Consider the following 21,054-nt stretch of genomic DNA (forward strand, 5'->3'; position numbering starts at 1 on the left):
TCCAGCATGATATAACTTATGCTGTAAGTAGAAGCTGATGGAATGTGGTGCCAGATGGCTGGACGACCAAGAAAATCCAAAAATGTAGGCGTGTACAGCTCTGTGCATCTCGTTTTAAGCTTATTTATACCATTCAAGGCAGACTGCAGGGAATGGTCTCGGCGGCTATTACCTCGCTTTAGAGAACAAATTCAATTCTGAAGCACACCTTCGCTGGGTCGGTGCCGTTGGACCCGAATATTCTTTCACGACTTGCTGCTGCGATTATAATTGTCAGGTGGGCGTCAATGCGTTGACATCGGATCGCAGCCTCGTTGTTCAAACAAGCAAAATCTGCCTCCAGATCGCAGCCTTGCGCGGAACGGCAGACCGCCTGTACTCGGTACAACTCCAGCCGTCCTCTCCTTCCTGACCTACGACGACTAAGCATCATCGCATCGTCATCGCGCAGATCCCGACAGACCACCCAAAGGACGCGGCGTCGAGCGGCCTGGACCACACCGTCTTTACGTTCGACACCCTGCAAGACCTGGCGCGGGCGGGCAGTACACTGTACACGCAGCGGGGCAATATGGGGTCCATAGTGTAACAGGCTGGAGTGGTGGCCAAGTGCTAACTATATAGGGTACTTTACGCTAATAGCCAGTGAACCTCTCGCGGAGGAGTCAAGCGCAGGAGAAGAGAGAGTGGACGGCAAGGTGAGAGAAACAACCATATGCCTGCCACGCAACAATCATTGTTTTACCTCTCATCAGCTCCTTCCGTGGGCAAACCAACCATGCGTAGACTTTCTGACCACAGTCTCGATGCAGCTTCCCGGTCGCATACGTGAGGTGCATAGCCGGGAGCCAAAGCGGTCTGATCTCCATCCCAAGGCTCGCTTTCCTGGCAATCTTCGAGGAACCTCCCGCCTGTCCCTTCCAGCTCCCTCGCCACGGCGGCCCACACGGTCGTTGCAGCCCCTTGCGCAGCACTCTTCATCCTCATTTGCACTTGGGGCTGCGTGATTTGCGCCGTGAGCACGTCCGCCGGGGTGAGGCGGTTCAGGCCCGTGTTTGCTATGCCGCCCGGATGCACGGCCAATCCGTGCAGGCCCTGGGCACGGTATCTCCGCTCAATCTCGACGGCCGTGAGGATGTTGGCCGTCTTCGACTGTGCGTAGGCAAGGAGAGGCTGGTACTCGGCTTCGTTTCGATCAAAGTGAAAGTCGTCGAATCGGATCCCCGATTGCCGGTGTCCAGACGCGGAGAGAGAGATCACGCGGGAGTGGGAGGACGGCGTGGACGAGCTAATCAAGAGCGCCTTGAGGGCCTGGAACAAAACAAAGTGGCCCAGATGGTTGATGCCAAAATGCAGCTCAAATCCGTCCTTGGTCTTGCCCTTGGGATAGCCACGAACCCCTGGTACACAAAGAGACGTTTTAGAATTGGGCAAGAGTTCGGCTTCGAGATGGCCGGACACGAAGGGTGATGCACTCACCTGCATTGCAGATCAACACGTTCAACTTGTCCGATCTCTTCAGGAATTCTGCAGCGGCGGTCCTCACACTCTCCAGTGAGTCCAGATGCATTTCAATGTACTCGGCTTTGCCAGGCTTTCCGTCCCGTAGCAGAGCATCCCGAATCTCTCGACCTTTCTCCGTTTCGCGGCCGGTGAAATAGATATCTGCCCCCGTGGCATGAATCGCTCGTGCTGTTTCCAGTCCCAATCCAGACGTACAGCCGGTGATGAAGAACACCTTGCCAGCCAACGCGCCGTCGAGAGCTTGATCGCGAATGATCTTGAGTGCATTGGGTCGAGCGTCTGCGGGCCCGTTCGGATTGCGGTGGTCATTCGCGTATGGAGCAATGAGGGCCATATTCGGCTCCGTCCGGTGTGTTCCAAAGGACGCAAGGCAAGATGAGGGAGAGACCGTTGCGAATCTCCTTCACCTGTGATGGTACCGTCGTCCGGGCAGGGACCTCTGTATTTAAGTGACACAGCAGGATCCACACCTGATGCGTCTGCATGGTTGGGTCGTTCGGTGGGAGCTGGCCAGTACTTCGTTATTTGGGGTCGGAAGTAAGGCGGACTTTACCAGTCGTATACTCCGAAATCGACATCCACGATGACTCTATACTTTATAGTAATGGGGCTGGCGTGATGGCCAAGTTGGCACAGTTACGTGACTGTGCAGGACACTTTACTACCTAGGCATGACAGCGCCAGGAGTGATTTTGATAGTCCTGAAGCAAGAATTAAGCAATTGGTTCACGGAGAGAATAGAGTCCTAGTTGTGTCCAAGACCTTCGCTTCCTCCTTATTTCCTATTCCCTCGGCCTTCTATAGCTCGTTCTAGTGCATTCGGATATGTCTTGCAAGGATGACCGACAACGTGGCTGTCTGCCTGCCGGAGTTGCATGACGTCTTCGTGGTAGTGTAGTCCTTGGGGTTACAAGAGACAGTACCATTGCAAAATCCCTGTACACATGGGTGACTAGAAATAACCACTATCCCAATCTTGCATCACCCAGCTTCGGTCGGACTCGAGGATATCATCAAGGGTCATCTCGTCCCCTCTGAAACTGGTGTTGCCTATCCCCATCGCGAGAATCCCACCGTCGGAGTTATACGCGGTGCTGCGATCAAGCATGGTCTCTGTCGGTTCGAACAAGATCCTCGTACCGAGACCATAGTTCTCCAGGGCGGATCCTGAAAGATCGGTATGGTTGTGGAAGTGGGGGTGCTGCCGTTGCTGCTGAGGGCGTCGAATTTCACTGTGACTCCTGGTACTCATAGCACCAGGGGCACTGTGACCGGCTGATGAAAGTCCGCCATGCGATTCTTGGGCTATATCTGCTTGAGCTGGACGGACTGAGGACCTCTGGCTACGCGGCGGCCCACCCATGTTAGTGCTTATTCTCTTCTGCGTCTCCCTGTCTGCCACGGCGGCTGCAGTTATGTCGCTGTGGGAGTGTAGATATGCCGTGGGGTTCTGTCCCATATGGTCGGACAAGGCGTGACTCTCACGTTGTTTCGTGACGGACTTTCTGTAAGATGAAGGATCAAGATCGTATCTGCTGGCCATTTCCAAGGCCGGTGGCGAGTCTGTAGGTGCCAGAAGAGTCAATGCGCTGCTTCCGAGATCCACCGCCTCCGGTTCTTGCTCTGTTTCGCGCCTCTCTTCGTCTATATCGAGGGTACGTATGTCGTTACAGTCTTCCCAATTTGGCATGGCCGAAGGTGACAACTGAAAGCATTCGCCGGGGTTGTACGTTCGGAAACACACCTGGTTCGCGCGATCGGCCGCTCTTTCAATCGAAGTGATACTCTCAGCGGCGCCTAGGTCGTCAGCAGTAGACGAAGAAGGGGTGGTCGCGGCGTTGCTGTGAAGTGGGAGTTCGCGCCCCTCGCTGTTCACGAAATTCTGTGACGGGAGGGTGCGGCTTGGGGACGTCGACCCAATGACCAGATCACACTTTGGACACAACTCCGGCCCCAGTCTCTCGAAGAGGGATAACTGATCAGTGAGGCTGGAGTCCTTGTGGCTCTGCCCGATCAAGGCGATGTTTCGCTTGAATGTGCGTGACTCTGTAGCATTGCTACGGTTGATTGCGGCCAACAACTTGTTCAGGGATCCCAAGTGACGGTGAGCGGAATGCCAGGTTTTGCTCATCTCCAGGAGGGAGTAGCGGATCATCTTGAATTCCCTCTTGGATGCTTCTCTCAGTATTGGGATCTTGTGACCAGATATCTGGGGCAGCCCCGCCGTGAAAAGATAGAAGATATAAATCGGGCTGAGATACCTAAGCATATCGCGGGCCAGGAAATCCTCGAAAATCCGTGCCACGCAAGATGAGGCCAATATGGCGGCAACCGAACAGTTTTGCACAGCAGGACCTGGACCGTACAATATGGAGATGGCAGTGAAGTATGGGATATGCAGTTGTCGGCTTTCGAAATCGAAGTCGCTTGAGCTGTCTAGCTGGAGTTCCGGAGGCAGCTGACTTCTCCATCTGTACAAGTCGCGGCCGACCCCAACACAGAGCGATCCAATATGGCCACCGGGCAGGGCAGCTTGCCCCAGGCGGCCGAGAATGCAGCATATGTCGACGTAACTCAGGAAAAGGCGGGCATGCTTATTGTCCTCGGGGAAATCATGAAGTGTTGGCCAACGTACAGTACAGTCGTTGAGGTTGATAGAGCGTGGTCGACCTTGGGAGGCTGATAGAAGTGCATCGCGTGCCTGCTGCAGTGTTAGTTGACGAAGATGCCGCAGAGCACTCTTGTGCCAGAGTGAGCAACTACGGACAAGTACTCACAACAAGTGTCCAAAACAGTCTTCGGCGTAATTTATAATCTGGGTTTCTGGGATCTGGCTCTCGATGGAGGCCGATTTGGAAGGCCAACCCAACCGCCAGTCTGAGCCAGGAGACACTGGAATGGATAGAGACAAACTCGGGTCCATTGGGGTTGTACCACTGGAGCAGACAGAGTGCACGGATGACGGTGAGCGGATTGAGCTCGTGTTCCGCAAAATAGAGTGCTTTGGCTCGGTTGTAGAATTCGCTGCAGCTATTGAACGAGAAGCGAGAGGATTGAACGCGGCTTCCGGCCACAAAGAGCGCTTGAGTTAGCAGGAGGGACGGGGTGTTTTCTCCTTCATTCCTGTGGCGGCTCTGGATCTCGCAGGCTCTCAACCCCAGACTTTGAAGTTCTTCCCGCTCGATCACAGGCATCCAAGGACTGCAATACACTTTGAAGCTGTTCACGAGGCTATCTCTGATGGCTCGAGTCGGGAGATCGAAGGCCCTGTAGAGGCGTAGAAAAGCGAGGTCAACTTCCGGATGCGAGTTGGTGGGAGGTGATGTTGGCGCCGAGGACTCCATCAGCTCTGTTTCCCTTTCCAGGAATTCAATCTCGTTCTCCAGATATACCGGTCGGCCTACAACTCCTCCTTTGGGCGTGAGCATAGGCTGCGGAGTTGATGCAGCGGCGGCGATCGACGCGGTAGACTTGCGTCTTGCTATGTGAGGCCATGTCGTCGCGTTGGACAAGCTTGGAATTGCCTGTTCGTCTGAATCTCCACATGTTGTATGTAAACGAGTCAATGGTTCAGCGTTGGCATTGTCAAGTTTATTCTGAGCCTCGATCTCCAGGTTACCCAGGTTGCGAATGCCCTGAGTTTCGGCATTCGTATCGTCATCACCATCCTCCAGACAGTGTGGGTGGCCATATGACTGCGTGTGAGTTGGAGAAGGTCGACTGGTGTTGATTTGGGCAGCCGGCCTATCCTTAGAAGCTGTGCGCCATGCCCTTCGTTGATGCGGCCTGTGAAGTGCGGGTATCTCGAGTCAGACATATGTAACCCCACGTCAAGCAGATTACTGTATGAATGAAAGAGTGTGTGTTGGTGAAGGATTTCGTGGAATGCGGAAGAGGAGGGGATTTCTGTAGGGAACAGTTACATACAAGCACTTCAAACCCTGGGACTGACAGTTGGTACAGGGCCCAGATCCTTGTTCAGCGAGATCACATCGAACCTGAACGGGAAAAACGAGTATCGCCAGTCAGTATCCCAAACGCCAAAGAGACATGTTTCATCAATTTTGCGAACCTTTCTCCTGTTGCAGATAACGCATGCGTTCCGGCCTCGTGGTCGCCGCGCCTGGCCAAGACGCCCAGATGGACCCTTTGCGGTCGACATTGCTTCGGGTGTCCTGGCTACTTGTTAGGATGCTCGCTGGATCACCCGAGAGCTCTTCACCCGAGAATCCTTCACGCAAGACAGATGCTCAAGTAGAGGAGAGGGCGTCCAGCTCGGATGCCGCCTCTTTCATTACACCTGCCCTGAAATCACTCCTGACTGCCGACTGACTGCCAGACGATGCCGAAGGGTGGCGAGAAACACCAGCGACTCTTTCAACCGACTCTGAATTCCTTGATATGGGCCAGTCCAGATTGTGGCGGCAGGGACAGAATCGAGGAGGAGAGGCCAGTCGTCCAACCACGAGACCGGCCATGATTCGCCAATCAGCGCCCAATGTGCCGCTGTGCCAGACAGACTGGGGAAATCAATGCGGGGGAAACGGCAAGGCTACGACTCCTTGAGAGGCACCATGGGTCTTTCTGTCCCCCATCACCCGCCACCACCCCGGGCAATGGCCGGGACCCATCAAAATAGACCCAACGACGAAGAAAGCGGGATCTAGCTAGGGGATTCTGTCGGGATAGTTGTGCCGGACGGGACCAGTTGACCAGGTCCAGTTTTCCCGAAACCTGCGGCCAAGTAGCAACTTTCGGGAACTTCGGTAGGGGATCCCTGAGAGGGCGCCGACCTGCCCTCAGCCGAGATCCCGTGGAGCAGAAAAGCTCTGGGTCGGGGCAGTTTACCTGAACTCTGTCCATGTGATAATGAATGCGGAGGTAGAACTTTGCTTGTACCAGGCCCGTGGCTATCCTATAGCAAAGCAAAGAAAACTACGGCAAATACGCCGACTTTCGAACTTTGGCTTGACCTCGTAGGATGACGAATACAACACTAGATGACCGTCTGCACTGTGGTAATCGAACGGCCGAGGAACCTGACCACCACAGTTGTTTAAGACGGAGTGCTGGATGTACCGATACGGTTATTATAAGAGGTCAAGATCATCGAGTATCGGACTCGTATTGCGAGACATTTAGGCACTGGACCAGATAGTTATCCTGGCGTGCCACCTCGTTCGTTATTGGGTTTATGTTTATTTACACCTCCCCTGATGTCGCAATGTAGTGTTTGTTGGCCTACCCTACCACTGCGGTTTGGAATGACGACGACGATACACTGCATGCTTACGGTCTATATCGCATGTCCTGCTGGGGCGGCTGAGGCCATTCGTCTAGGACGACCTCGTCGCCAGTCAGAGTGAAATTGAGTATTGCCTGCGCCATGGTTAGCGTTGAGTCTGTAGATACGGTCGCGGTCAGACAGAGGAAACTCACCTGGGTCGGCTGGTCTACTAGCAGAGCGTAGTCGCCTGGGTAGAGGACGGTGTTTCCTAGCTCGTCGACCCGCGCCAAAGAGCCCAACGTAAGGTTCAGCATGGTAACCCGCGAGCTTCCAGGCTGGACATCATGCAGTCGGTCGTATGCGACCAGCGTCTTTATCGGATATGGCTGCGGGCCGAACTGTCCCGACAGGAACCCCAGAGTCACAAAGTCCGACGTGGTGCCGCCGGTATTTGTGACGTTGACGGGGAATGCTTGGAAGGGGCAGCGGTCGGAATAGACATCCGTGCAATTGCTCATGAGAGAGGCGATGGAGTAGGTCGACGTAGTCGATATAAACGACGCGGAGAAGTTGGTGTAGTGAAGTCCGAACCCAAACGGGACGACTGCGTCGTTGTACCACCTGTACGTCCGTCCCGGATTGTTTGGCCCCGGCCTGAGGGACATGTCTGTCATTGGAACGTCGTTGACGTAGTGCGCTGGATACTGGGTTACCGGCAGCCGACCGGCTGGCGCGACCGTGCCGGTGATGATATCGATTATCGCCGTCCCTCCGTCTTGTCCGGGGTACCCAGCCCAGAGGACGGCGCTGATATTGGGGTTGGCGAAAAATTGAGACGAATCCAGCATCATCCCCATCTGAACGAGAATGCACGGCTTTCCCAACGCGGCCACTTGCGAGATCAGGTCTCTCTGAGTCTGTGTCCAATCTATCCAGTACCTGAATGCTCAATGTCAGCATTCCGAAGCACCAAGGCTGGACATGGGTCCCTACCGATCGTCGCCTTCGTCGGCATCTTCTTGATCCATGCCGCCAATGTAGATGATGACGTCTGAGCTGTTGGCTGCGTTGATGGCAGCTGGGATAAAGTCTGTCAACGGATTGCTTTGTCCAGGTCCGGTTGCGTAGTTGACGGTCACATTGAGCTGTTGAAGGGCGTATAGGGGGCTATGGAGGTAGGGCGCGGTGCCTGCATAGTTCCCCTGCATAGAGACGGTTGCATTGGCCCATTCTCCAATCAGCGCAACCGAGGTCGAGGGCGTGATGGCGTAGGGGAGCGTGCCGTCGTTCTTAAGCAGAACGATGCTCTCCGCCGCAGCGTTGTAGGCCAACCGCTCCGATGCAGGAGTGGACACGTTTGACCAATCCAGAGAACGGTAGGCATGTGAAGAGCCGGTGTCGAAGTAGCCCAGTCTCACAAGAGCAGAATAGAGGCGAACCAACGATTGGTCCAGCGCGGACTCTTGGATCAGTCCCTGAGCGATGGCGGCGCCTAGATGGCTTGGATAGTACGTGCCACAGTTTAGGTCCGTTCCTGCGGAGAGAGTGTCGGCAACAGTCTGCTCCCTCGTCGCCGCGTATGCGTGGTCGTGTGTGCCTGAGCTGAACACCTGCTGGACTGCATCACAATCCGACACCACCCAGTGATCACTGGCATTCCAACCCCAGTGCTCGCGCAAAATTGTCTGCATCAGGTATTCGTTTGCACATGCTGGGACACCATTGAGAGCGTTGTAAGAGCACCTTGGGTCGATCGCATTAGTTTTCCTATGGGTCTGGGTGGCTTGATCACGGTACTTGTACTTACATAAAAGCACCGACCTTAGCATCTCGCGCGCAGGTCTGAAACGGAGGCATGTAATACTCTCTTAAATCTTGAGTACTGACTTGAGCATCGAAGTCATATCGGCGGATTCCGTTCCAGTTCTCTAGATCGTAAGCAGCGAAGTGCTGTCATCGTGTTAGCAATATCCGAGGGGATTGGCAAGCTCAATAATGAACCTTCGTCAGGCAATACCGGAAGGGACTCTACGTAATGGTGTGAGGGTTTTCGATGTCGTTGGGTCAGTTCTAACCTTGCAAGTTGCCACGACGCGATATACGTCTGGGTCTATACCACCCTGTAAACCTTTAATCAAGGCTTTGACATATGACTGTAAGTGATATGGATCTTCTCCAGGAACCTCTGCAACAATTCAGTTGTTAGCCTCAGTATTCCTTTCGACGGAGTCCATGGCCTACCCTGTCCACGTCCCCACCGCGGGTCGCGATACGGATTGATATTAGGGGTCCATAAATCTAGGCCCAGGCGGTTCGCGTTGCTAAAGGCTCTGGCTTCGGTGCTGATGACGGTTGCAACATCGAATATCAACTCGTCATCAAATGCGGCGCCCATGAGAAGCGGCTGTGGAAACGAGGTGGCGTGACTATAATCTCCTTCGGGAGTGTAGTTGGCACCGTGTCGAGTGGCCACCCCGTGTCTATCCTGGCATGAGAAGACGACCATCTGTGGGGTGGCACGACCTACAAGGCTTCTTGCCACCACTATAGCACTACTTAGCTGTTGAATGATACTGAGGGAGTGGGGGAAACGAACATCATAGGCGGGCAAACCCAAACGAGGTACTCCAGGATTCACATTGCCAGTGCTGTTCAACTTCTCTTCTAGAGTCATTTCGTTGACGAGAGCTGTAGCACGGTCAACCGATGACATGGACGTGTCACAGACAGCATTGGACTTGAGCGGTCCATTGCTGCAGTCGGGGAAGAGATATTGGCCGCCAACAGGTGCGAGAATGGAGAGAACGAATGTCGCTGTAACGAGAGAAGACATCTTGTAAGGAGGTTCCTTTGTTAGACGTAGAACCTCTGGCACGGACCACGATTTGCCTCTGAATCTTGAAAAACAGAACGACCCGCCACCTTTATACGTTCGTCGACCGAAGCACGGCATTTGAGCAATGCAAAATTCTTGGCAGTAGCTTCTCGGAAGTATGCGAAGTCCATTTCGTCAAGGCTAAACTCATGTTTGAGTGCATTTCGAGCTGCTTCAGCCCAAGTACCTCGAGCTCGGTGGCTCCAATCGGCATCAGAGGCGCGGATCGTGCAGATCATCTCCCAGGAACAAGAATGCGGAGACGCCAAGTGGGAGAAAGCTTCACATTGTGTGCTTTTTGTTGCACTCGTTACAAAAGTCGAAGCCGGCAGATGAAGGGGCAGTGGTTCATGGAGCAGCGACGGTGGGACAAGAGAGTCAGCTGCTCGGAATACCGCGTGCACCTAGGTATGTTCCCGACAGCTAGCCATGCATAGAACCCTCACAATATCGGGGGAACGACAGCACTCAGCCTTGGCATACTTGTCAAGCGAGTAAGAAGTACAGTATCCAGTGGACGATGTTTTGTGAGGTGGAGAGACACTTCCAGCTTGCGATGAGCAGATATTGCCGGGAGGAGTCGCTTAGCCCATCTGAGACTGGCGCTCTCTGGTTAAATTGGATGAATACAACAACCCTGGGCGTCACCGACCATCGACGCCTCGCCTAGATCCTTCAAACAAATACTTCAGCCGCCAATGCTTGACAGCATCTAGTGGTAGTAGCATCATGAGCGGGCCATCCCCCTGTGCGCACACTCAGCCCCCATCCCTTCTGGGACCAATTTATCCGGGTGACAGCGATGAGCAGCATCCTGGCAGTAAAATTTCGAATCCAAGAGCCTGCCTTCTCAACATTATCGGGGAAAATCCGCTTCCACCTCTATATCTAGTGCCTTGGCGGATTCCTCCAGGAGTATGGGGTACAGACATCAATGAATGATTTATACCTGTTTCTCGTCTATTCGCTCGTTTAGGTTAGTTTCTAAGGTGTCGAGCTTTTCAGGAGCAACTATGGCCTCAGGTCGATCGACTAGGCATACGATGGCGTCATTATGCCTCTTCCTTTGTCTCTTGGAATGAGCTCAAGAAGGAGTGAAAGCAGTCGTGCTATATTCGCAAGAATATTGGTTTTTTGACCCATGTACCTTGTGGTACGATATTGGGGTATATATGTTGGTGCAAATCTAACCAGATACTTCTTTGTATGAGCTCCATGATGATGGACATGAAGCTCTGCTCATCCTTATCCTCTGCTAAATGATTTCCTATACGTTCAAAGACAGTCAGACAATGATGAGACGGAAAGTTGTGACTGAGTGGAATACCTAGGTAACTATTTGATGGTATTTCCGAGGTTGACATTTGTAGGGTTGAGAGCCGGTATTCCACAACGCTCTCCCAGATCGATGTCCAGCCGTCTAGAGCTTGCTTAGTCGCTTCCCCCGATCGTAGTCTTCGGCTCCCATGACAAGCTCGTCGTCCCAGTACCGCGGGTTGTAAGTGATTTTGTTCAATGGGTTCAAACGGTGCGCTCGATTGAATAAGTCCTCGTACACCTTGCCATCGGATCTCCCCAGCGCACTGTCGAGAAGATAATCAGGTATCATCCAAGCGTCCACCAGGTTCACGGCATGAGGACGGATTCGGATCAGTAGACTCTTGATCCTCTCTGGAATGGCTTCCATGTGTTCGGTGCTGATGGCGCCTGTGCTGAGGACTGGGAGCAGAAAGAAGACTTAGTTCAGTGGTTCAAGCAAGTGAGGTGGTAAATACATCTCTAGGAAAGATGGCAGAGCAGGAGAATTAGGCAAACTCACACTCCCGCGCTTCATTGTCCATGGTGTAGAGGCAGAAGAGGCGAAACAGGTCGCGCAATACGTCTCGCAACTCCGAAGACATATCCCCGGCCTTTTCCACGGCAGAATAGAAAAGCCCCACGACTCTCGCTTGTGATTGTGCTAAAATGAACATGAGCTTGAGACGATGATTAATCTCTTGAGTAGCCGGGACGCTGGCTCACCTAGTCCAAGCTTGTGTAGCTGAATCAAAATACTATTCCACTTTTCGTATCGAACAACCCTGGCTTCGTATGCTCGGAAAGTCTAGTGGGAGTGGACAACTTTGATTAGTTTGCCAACGAGAAATACAATCCTGAAGGGGGAAACAGATGACTTACAAGTGCTGCAGCTCGCCATTGGAAAGCATCTACCAGCGCCTGGTCGCTTTTGAGCACGTCGAAAGTAGAAGCACTCTGCGGTAGATGTTGAAGGAGAGCTCGAGCCTTGACAAAGTTTCGAAGATTATTCTCGGTACTGTCCGCTGACTTCCCATCGGGATTCTTGACCACCGCTGTCATCTTCTTGATCAAGTAAGCAGCCACTTGCTGCGTGATCATCCAGTTGTCTCCTTCCACCGTCGGCTTCGACAAGTAGTCATTGTTCAATTGGATCATCCCGCTTCCCCCTCCGAAGCCATGACCACCGAGAACTCGGCGACAAGTTTCAATCCCATCAGCAGCAAGGCCAGTGCACAGGCTCTTGAGTCCGGTCGACATGTTGTGGAGATCTGCCAGCTCACTGAAGTCACCGGAGTTTATGCTCGTCCGGGTCCGATAGAAAAGGTCTCCCATCGCTTGGCCGCTGTAGTGAAGGGCGAACATGGTGGCGAGCAAGGGAAGCACTCTGATCTGGACCGTTTGGTAATCGAGAACAGGGACCTCTGCACTGTTCGGACCTTCGTCGCGGTCTGAGAATTGATGTCTGATCGCCGAGTAGCGAATGGCGATGGTCACGGCACGAGCCAGAACCATTCGAGCTTGCATAACAATGACGGATCGGGAGAAAGTCATGCTGCCGTAAATGAGTGCCCTTACCTTTGGCTTGCTATATGCTCCCGTATCAGGGTCGACCTTTGCGTGGCGGCTTAAGAAGGCCGAATGAGGTATTCTGTAATTGTCGAACAAAATATATGCATTGTCCATGGTGATGTATCCGTATTTCGGACCTATATCTCCAATGACGACGCCTTTCATTGGCTTGTGTGTTTTGAAAGCCCGTACTTGCACCACAAATGTGTGCGGGCCGTATGAGGTGTAGCTGGTAGTCTTACTTTCGTCGGATTTAGTGGGAAGCATGAGTTGTGCCACCACGATTGCATGGTTGCCTGTGATGCCGATAGACCCATTCCACCATTTGCTGGAGGTTAAAGTCGGGCTGTTAAGGATGAATTCCTTGGTCGCAGGATCCCACTTCGCCTCCAGTTCAAGCCCTCTCACATTGCTACCGTGTCCAAGCTCTGTCTGTTTATCACATCGTCGCATCAACACACTTGTGGTGGGAAAGGCGTGAAGATCAGGATGCCTACTCACCTGTGCGTAGCCCCCAGTTACTTCCCAGCTTTCGATCTTGGGCATCCAGTAGGCCAATTGCTCGTCGCTTGCTTGCTCTCGAATAGTATTGGTGAACAGTTTCGTGTGGGCGTAGAACGGATTAACGTCGTCCACCAAGTACAAAGCCCTAGTAGGCCAATGAGTGAGCAATCGTGACGTCTAAAAGGAAGCCGATTGCTGGAGCGCCTACATCAGGTAATCGTCTTGGTCCCATCGATGCTTGTCAGCCATACGCCGTAGACACTTTGCCCGCGTCAAGCCTAACTCAAAGCGTTCCTTTCGTGATAAGTGTTGCTGTGATTCTTTGGAGAAGACAGGCTCCTTTTGCAGCTCCTGCAGAATGCGTTCCTGACGTTCGAGAAACCCATCGCGCCCAAAAAGATGGTTTGCTAGCTCTTGGACTGGTAACGAAGAGCTTGCTCTCTCTCGTGCTAGACAGTCTGGACCCTGAGGACCCGCCGGCTTGAGGTTGTCTGGGAAGGAAGGCATAATAACAGTGGAATTGTACGACAATGACTCTTCAGATTTTCTCCCCAATTGTCTGTCTTTTCTCTACAGAGCATGTTAGACCTGGAGAGATGAAGGTCAATGAATTGTCTCCAGCTGTAAGCTAAATCTGTTTCTCGTGGAGGGAATTGACTCACACAGAGCTCGGAGTTACACGAAATGAACAGGCCACTTCGGGAATACCACGATCACCAAGCCGCATTTAGGTCGAGGAGGGGAAAAGGAGTAGGCCAGACTCGAAAGCCAACGCCGGCTTGAGTGCAAACTGGGTGTGGCGTTGACTAAAGCAAGGCTTCGGCAAATGTAGAAGTTGGTCAAAATTACCGAGCCGAAGGAAAAACCAACATATCAATGCAAGTCCCGAAACAGATCTATACCACGCAAGTTGATCCAAAGGCTCACAGAAATCGTAGATGAATGTGACACACACCGTCCTCCACAAATGTTGTCTGGAGAAGTCTTGTTACAATGCCTTCTGCCTTGAGTTGTAGCATACTATCAATTGAACCTACTATTCATGGGAAATGCCTCGAAGGAATCTCATAATTACTACCTAGGCTTGTAAATCAAAAAGGCCCCTTTGCCTCTAATCTACTCTATGTTGCCTCCAGAGATAGGAGTGATTCTATAGTTTAGAAACAATCGCTGCCTTTGTATTGCTCCAGGCTTGTATGTCTCTGTGCCCATCCTTAGGAAACAACTGCGGACCCAAAATCTTCTTGGATACCTTGCCGGTTGCTGTTTTGGGGAGGTCTTGAACAATTCGCAGCAGGGTTGGGAGTTTGTAGGATGATAGACGATCCCGTAAGTCGCGACGAATCCTCTCTAGCGTAAGCCGTTTGGAAGGATCCGGCCACTGGTAGATATGTGTTAGCGCAGCCTCGAATCCCGATCGCTGATGCTAGGAGACATACATTCTGGTTCAGTGTCACGACAGCTGCGGTTCGCTGTCCGAACTCCTCATCATCGACGCCTACCACCATAGCCTCGCCGATGTAATCTAAAGTGAGTAATTCGCGTTCCACGTCCAAGGTCGAGATCTTGTAGCCGCCGGATTTGATGACTGCAATTTCGTCAGGAATGAATCCCGAAACTTTGGATAGAGGAAACTTTGGATAGAGCCTTCAGAGAGATTTGAATGTAACTTACTGTCCACTGACTGTCGCCCAAGAATAAAGTAGTAACGTCCGACCTTCCGAGCAATGTCACCCGTTTTGAAAAAGCCATCTGCGTCGTGTGCGTTTGCCGTTGCGACTGGGTCGAAAAGGTATCTGGATGCCAATTAGATCGTTCGGTCTCGGCAGTAAAAGCAGACGCTTACCTCGAGAACATGAATGGAGTTCTAGCAAGAATCTCTCCTTCATCACCTTCAGAGAGTTTCACCTCGACACCAGGTGTTAGTGTACCGACAGAGTCCTAAAGGTAGTTTAAGGAGTGAGTCGACAGCCTCAAATGTGGTCAAAAGGCGATCATATCAAACCTTACCATTGGAGCATCTGATGCCGTGCAGGGCATCTTGAAGACAGGTCCAAACTCCGTGGCTCCATATCTTGTCAGCAGCCTCATGCCACCCGTCAGTCGGACCCATTTGTCCTGCAGTGGCAATGGTAAGGCTGAGGTGCCACAAAGAAGTCCTCTCATACTCCGCAATCCGGCCAGATACTGATCTAGCTCCTCTCCTGGGAGCTTGCTCAGGTGAATTTCGAAGTGTTGCATCAGTCGCGCGTACATGGTCGGAACACCGGAGAAGAAGGTCAGCCCTCCTTCTCTCCAGCGGTCCCACAACTCTGCCGGGTTGAAACTACCAGACCGAAATTCCACGCGTGCCCCGGCAAACAGAAACGGAGAGAAGGAGAACCCAATCCCGGCCGCATGGTGCACAGGCATTAGATGTAGCACAGCATCATCAAGGCCCAGATTGTAATGATCAGCGATTTCCTCGGCGGACTCGACGAAATTGGACCGACGCATCACCACTCCTTTTGGAGGGCCAGTCGTCCCGGAGGTGAAGATGACGAGACCTGCACCGTTGTGGTCGAGAGCTAGGTTTGAGGAAATAACGATATCACTTGGTTGCAGTGGCTTCTGATAAATGTGCGGTTCGATCTCGATGCATTTGAAGTTCGAATTGGTCGTTTGATTGATCGCTTCCTCCAAGGCTCTCCCAATCTCAAGCGAAGTCGACGATGCTAGTACAGCATCGGCCCGTGACTTGTTGGCAAAGTAGCAGGCTTCTTGAAGGGGAACACCAGCGGCTAGAAGGAGACAGGCGCTTCATGGTCAACGATCGGACTGTTTGGGAACGAGGCAAATAGCAACGATGAAGAAGATGCTTGCTCACATAGTGGGACTGGGACGGCACCAGCCGCGATAACCGCGAGAATGCACACCGCAAATTCATAACCTCCAGACGCAATGATGTTCACAAAAACCTCCTGTCCTGGTCCTTCATGCTGGATCTGGAGCCTCGACAACACCTGTGGATGAAGTGATTCTTCAAGCACATTACGGAGATGGAGGATGTCAGTCAGTAATTGAATGTGTGAAGCATGATATCCCGTGGTCCAATCCGTGATGGCGATATTGTTGTGCCGACTGGCGAACCTGAGGAGCCTCGAGAAGAGGGCGAAGGCGGGCAAGACGTTTGGGCCGCAGTGATTCGGAACCAGGCCCGTTCGGTCGATGTCCAAGTCATTGTCCATCTCCTAAGCCTTTTGCCAGCAAGAGATTCAGGTGCGAAGAGTGAAGAAGAAGGACATTAGACATAGCCCCCTGGTACTACATACCGTCGAACTAAAAATCTGCTGAGAAGGGCTTGGGTCAATTGATACGGCATGTCTTGAGGATGGAAAGCTCGCCATCTCCACATTTGCCGAACCTCGTACCCCAGTCACGCTCGGGAAATCAGTTTGCGTTGAGATGATAGCCTTCAGCCGAGCAATGGCTTTAGCTTCCGAGCATAGACCAGCCGAATACGAGGCCACCTCGCTTGCGAAGGACCAAATTGATCGCAATGCTCTGAGGTTGAATCCCTGCTGCAGAGGCATATCATACCACACATCCCAGCCCAATTCCACCTTCCCCAGATTATCCCCCGGATCTCTCTGGCCACCTACAGAATCCTTATCGTTCTTTTCTTCCAACGTTTCCTCCGACTCAACCAACATGACTCCGCAGCTGAGTCCGGCCACCAGCGACACGATCACTAGTCCCGTGCACAAGACCGAAGGCGGCATGAACGAACTCCGCGTGGAAGATGTGAAGTCTCCGCATGTCGGGATCAGTGCGATGGAGGATGGTGCTGCGTCGGCTGAATATGCTCGTCAGCTGGAGAAGAGAGTTGTACGAAAGTTCGACTTTCATGTACTCCCTATTATCTGCATGATGTGTAGGTCTCCCACCGCACACTTGACCGAACCATCTACGGCTGGACGACTGCTGACCGAGCTTGCCTAGACCTGCTGTCTTTCCTTGATCGCTCTAATATCGGGTATGCTTCCATGGCCTTATTGAATTGATCTCTTTCTACAAGAGAACGAAACGAGGCTGAAAGCTCACTTTTGTCAGGAACGCCAAAATCGCTGGCATGCAAGAGGATCTGGATTTGGATTCGAACCGCTACGCATGGCTCCTGCAGATATTCTATATCAGTTTCATCGTGTTCGAGCCGTTTATCCTCTGCTGGAAGAGATTTCCGCCACACATGTGTGCCACGGCCGCCGTGACTACATGGTATGTCGAAGCATTGCCACCCTACTATTGTCAAGGCGACCTCTGATCTGACATTACTCGGTCACATTTAGGGGACTCGTTGCAACCCTCCAAGCCTCAGTCTCCAGCTGGCAAGGCTTGATGGCCTGTCGCTTCCTCTTGGGTATGGCCGAGGCTGGCTCTGCATTGGGCATCGTCTACTACCTGTCGTTCTTCTATAATCGCAGCGAACTTGGCTTCCGCATTGGCATCCAGTTCTGCTGTAGCCCTCTCGCCACTTGTTTTGCAGGTGTCCTCGCATACGGCATTACCTCTGGCCATGCTGCTTTTGCAAGCTGGAGAGTGTTGTTCGTAGCCGAGGGTCTGCCCAGTGTCGTCGCTGGCTTGATTACCTGGTTCTTCCTCCCAGACACCCCCGAGAGTCTCCGGGTACTCACGGAAGAGGAACGAGCTGTAGCAAAGGCAAGAAGCCTACGACAGGTTGGCGTGGCCTCGGAGCAAAGAATCGGCCACCTGAGGTGGAAGGATGTTGGAGAGGGCCTCTTTGATTACAAGAATTACTTGACTGCGGTATGTACCTTGTCCCCATATCTCTTACCCCTTGAGCATTGCTTGTCCGATCTCGGCATACTGACCTGGTGTTTGATTACATTTAGCTGATGTACTTCTCTACAAACCTTTCCTTTACGTCTCTACCGGTGTTCCTGCCAACTATTCTGGTTGAAATTGGATTTAGCGGTATCCATGCACAGGGTCTCACAGCGCCGCCGTACCTTCTGGCCTTCTTCACCACCCTTGCCTCAACCTACATTACAGATAGGACCCGGCAGCGCGGCGTGACCATCATGACCCTGGCGACGATCGGAACGGTCGGGTATATTTTGCTCGCCGCTACGAAGCCCACCGCGACGAGATACTTTGGAGTCTTTCTAGCAGCAGGAGCCATCTTCCCTACAATGGCAAACATCTTGCCATGGGTTCTGAGTAAGTTCACGACCCATGACTCTGCGGAAGTGCGCAATTTACTGACAATTTGATTTTTCCCTCGTGGAATAGACAACCAAGGCACGGACACCAAGCGAGGCATGGGCCTGACTATCCTCAATCTAATCGCCCAAACCGCCTCCCTGGTCTCGACTCGTCTTTTCCCCGAAGAAGACGGGCCTTACTACCGCAAAGGAATGGCCGTTTGCGCGGCTTTCATGTTTTTCACTGTGCTCCTGGCGCTCACGCTGCGCACCTTGCTGCTGTTCGAGAATCGGAAATTGGACGTCAAATACGGGCCGGTTACGGCAGCACCGACCGTTGTAGAGATGTCCGAGACATCCCTAGAAGACCAGAAAAAGTTGCCTGAGATTGGAGAAGAGAATGAAGGCCCCAGATTCCGCTTTGTGCTATAGGCAGCCTCTCGACAGCTCTGCTACTCCTGCACATATGGGGGTGGCTTTTGGATCAAACGCTTCACGCAGTGATTGCAAGGTTTCCAAGGCATTGAATGTCTGGTGGTTTGGCTGCTTTAGTTCTACAATCGCACACGAGTCTCGTATCAAAGTTCCACGTACTCACGAATGCTCAAACCTCATTAAATATCAAATGAAATACCAGTATCTATTTGTTATTGTCTTGTCAGAAAGAGTTTCTCCGTAAAAAGAACGGGCGACCTCAAAGCATCTGCACCATATGACAAGCTCCTCCGAGCGTGTTGATACCTATGCCTACATTCACTGCAACGAGGTCTGCAACGAAGACTATGTAGACCTTGGGTGGCAAGTCACCGTCTAAGCGACTATCATATTGAAGGACCCAGTCGTAAATTGTCCACAGTACTTTCAGTAGGCACCCTCATCCTACACTACGATAAAGACTCAAACATCCTGGTCAACTCTCCCAAATTGATGGCGCCCACGGTCGAAAGAGTCACCATTTCATCTCCACTTTCCAGAGCCTCGCAAATGCTCAATTTGATCTAGAACCCTTGTTCTTGCATCCACGAATGAGCACGGGCAAAAGACACTGGAGCACTATAGTGGATGTTGATGTCGTGGCCAGTGTCCTGCGGCACATAGAAGGAGAAGCTACGGGACTTGGGAAACAGCTGGCCCGTGGGCGCGAGGGAGGAGTTGACGCCGGAGTCGCAGTGGCCGCCGGGGCAGAAAGGTTGATCCTGATCCCCGGTCATGATGAACACTGGGGCTGTGAAGCCGTTGGCCACCGGAGGAGGGAGCTTGCGGCTGATGAATTCGCCCACTGTCGCTGTTTGTTGTGTGTCGGTGTCGATGTCGAGGAGGCGAGGATCAAACGTGCCGTTCGCGCCGTAAAACACCGATCGCTGTCCCGCTGTGGGCAGAACGAGGTAGCCGGAAGCGAGATCCTCGAGCCTGACAAATTCGCTGTTGGCAGCGCTGAATTCGATTGAAATATTGGCACGAGTGCTGGAAAAGCCGGTCAGGATCAAGGCATCGATCGCATCGGGGTGGCTCGCCGCCAGATGGTTTCCCAGCTCGGAGCCATAAGAGTGGCCGACGTAAATGATGTTTTTGAACGGGCGGCCGCCAATGACTCCCGACTTCAGGGCCAGAATAATGTTGGCGAGGACTTCAGTCTCGAGTCCAAACTGGACGGCATGGACGGGATCAGGATGAGAGGACTGTCCAACCCCGAGTCGATCAACGGACAGCGTCGGCCAGCCCTGCTTCGAAGCGAAGGCAATCCAGGAATATGTGTCTGGTTCGAAGCCAGGAAAACCCAGTGCTGACCAATAGTCTTTGGTGTACGTTGCGCCATGGACCAGGAACTGGATCGATTGTGCTCGCTGCGGCATCTTGACTTCGGGTTCGCAATACCTCGCACTGATGTTGAAGTACCCGGACACGGTCGAGTTCGGGGCGTTCTTGGTGACATTAGGGGCGGTGGCAAGCAACTGGTTTATGAAGGTGCCATTCTCCAAGCTACCGTCGACGATCACATTGTAGTTGGTGGCTGTGGTATTGAATCCAATCGTTAAAGATGTACAAGCTGGTCCATTCTCCACTGAAAAAGGTGGTGAAGGCGGTCGCGAATACACTCCGACCAGAGTGAATGACAAGACTAAAGCAATCCTCATGCCCAAGTTCAGGATTGAGCCCTGCGTTTTTGCTTGAGTTGCAGACGTCTTCGCCTTGTCCGGATCGATTTGAAGGCGGAATGGATATCTACCTAAGATCACCACGGCATTAGCCCTTGTCTCCTTTTCGCCTACGGGCAGTGAGTAACTAAGTGCAAAGAACACTGGAATCTGCAGAGAGAGATTTGGACAGTGAAGAGTCCTCCAAGTCATGGGAGGTCCCTAAGGTAGTACTCACTTGAACCACTGGTTAATTGCTTGATACTATGGAAATTCGGATCTCGAACATACAGTCTAATTCCGTGCTCTGGTCAACTATATATTACACTATGCTTTTGATCAACGAAAGAACGGCGACCAGTCCAAACAATCATACTGCCTGGTTCGGCTGATATCTTCTAGGTACTTCACAGAATACAAGCCGAACGGGCTGCAACCGGCGGAGAGGGTGGTTGGTACTTCCTCTTCCTACCTCCCACTGATAGAATCTCCCTCTCGGGTCTTCGGCATTATTAGAGATGGGGTTGGTCAGTATAGATGGCCGCTGCTATAGCGTGACTCGAAGGTCAAATCCGGGGTAGCTCCGCATGTGTGGGGAAGTTTGACGTTTCTAGATTGAATGCTCGGGAATTGTTATTTCGGCAACTTTAAGCCTTGATGACTTGGAGGTCCAGTGAGCCGAAGAAGTTTCACACCGGCTGAGCCTGGGACGATGCA

At 52.5% G+C, this 21,054-nt stretch overlaps 2 protein-coding genes across 2 annotated transcripts; both read right to left on the reverse strand.

Moving 5' to 3' along the window:
- Positions 1–2,476: 2,476 nt before the first annotated feature.
- PV07_11303 (uncharacterized protein) lies at positions 2,477–9,584 on the reverse strand (the record flags this gene model as incomplete). Its single annotated transcript, XM_016398728.1, has 11 exons — positions 2,477–4,225; positions 4,302–5,310; positions 6,818–6,903; positions 6,964–7,690; positions 7,745–8,494; positions 8,559–8,701; positions 8,753–8,779; positions 8,854–8,936; positions 8,993–9,231; positions 9,279–9,295; positions 9,348–9,584. 11 exons carry the CDS (start codon positions 9,582–9,584, stop codon positions 2,477–2,479), a joined length of 5,067 nt encoding a protein of 1,688 aa, XP_016243290.1.
- Positions 9,585–11,046: 1,462 nt separating this feature from the next.
- On the reverse strand, positions 11,047–16,225 carry PV07_11304 (uncharacterized protein; the record flags this gene model as incomplete). The annotated part of the gene is made up of 12 exons (XM_016398729.1): positions 11,047–11,345; positions 11,446–11,586; positions 11,649–11,730; positions 11,805–12,926; positions 12,996–13,143; positions 13,207–13,568; positions 14,251–14,379; positions 14,438–14,586; positions 14,673–14,794; positions 14,845–14,939; positions 15,009–15,778; positions 15,865–16,225. The coding sequence occupies 12 exons, from the start codon at positions 16,223–16,225 to the stop codon at positions 11,047–11,049; spliced, it is 3,780 nt and encodes a 1,259-aa protein (XP_016243291.1).
- Between the last annotated feature and the right edge of the window lie 4,829 nt (positions 16,226–21,054).

Source organism: Cladophialophora immunda, assembly GCF_000835495.1.
Source record: "Cladophialophora immunda strain CBS 83496 unplaced genomic scaffold supercont1.7, whole genome shotgun sequence".
NCBI classification, from domain to species: Eukaryota; Fungi; Ascomycota; class Eurotiomycetes; order Chaetothyriales; family Herpotrichiellaceae; genus Cladophialophora; species Cladophialophora immunda.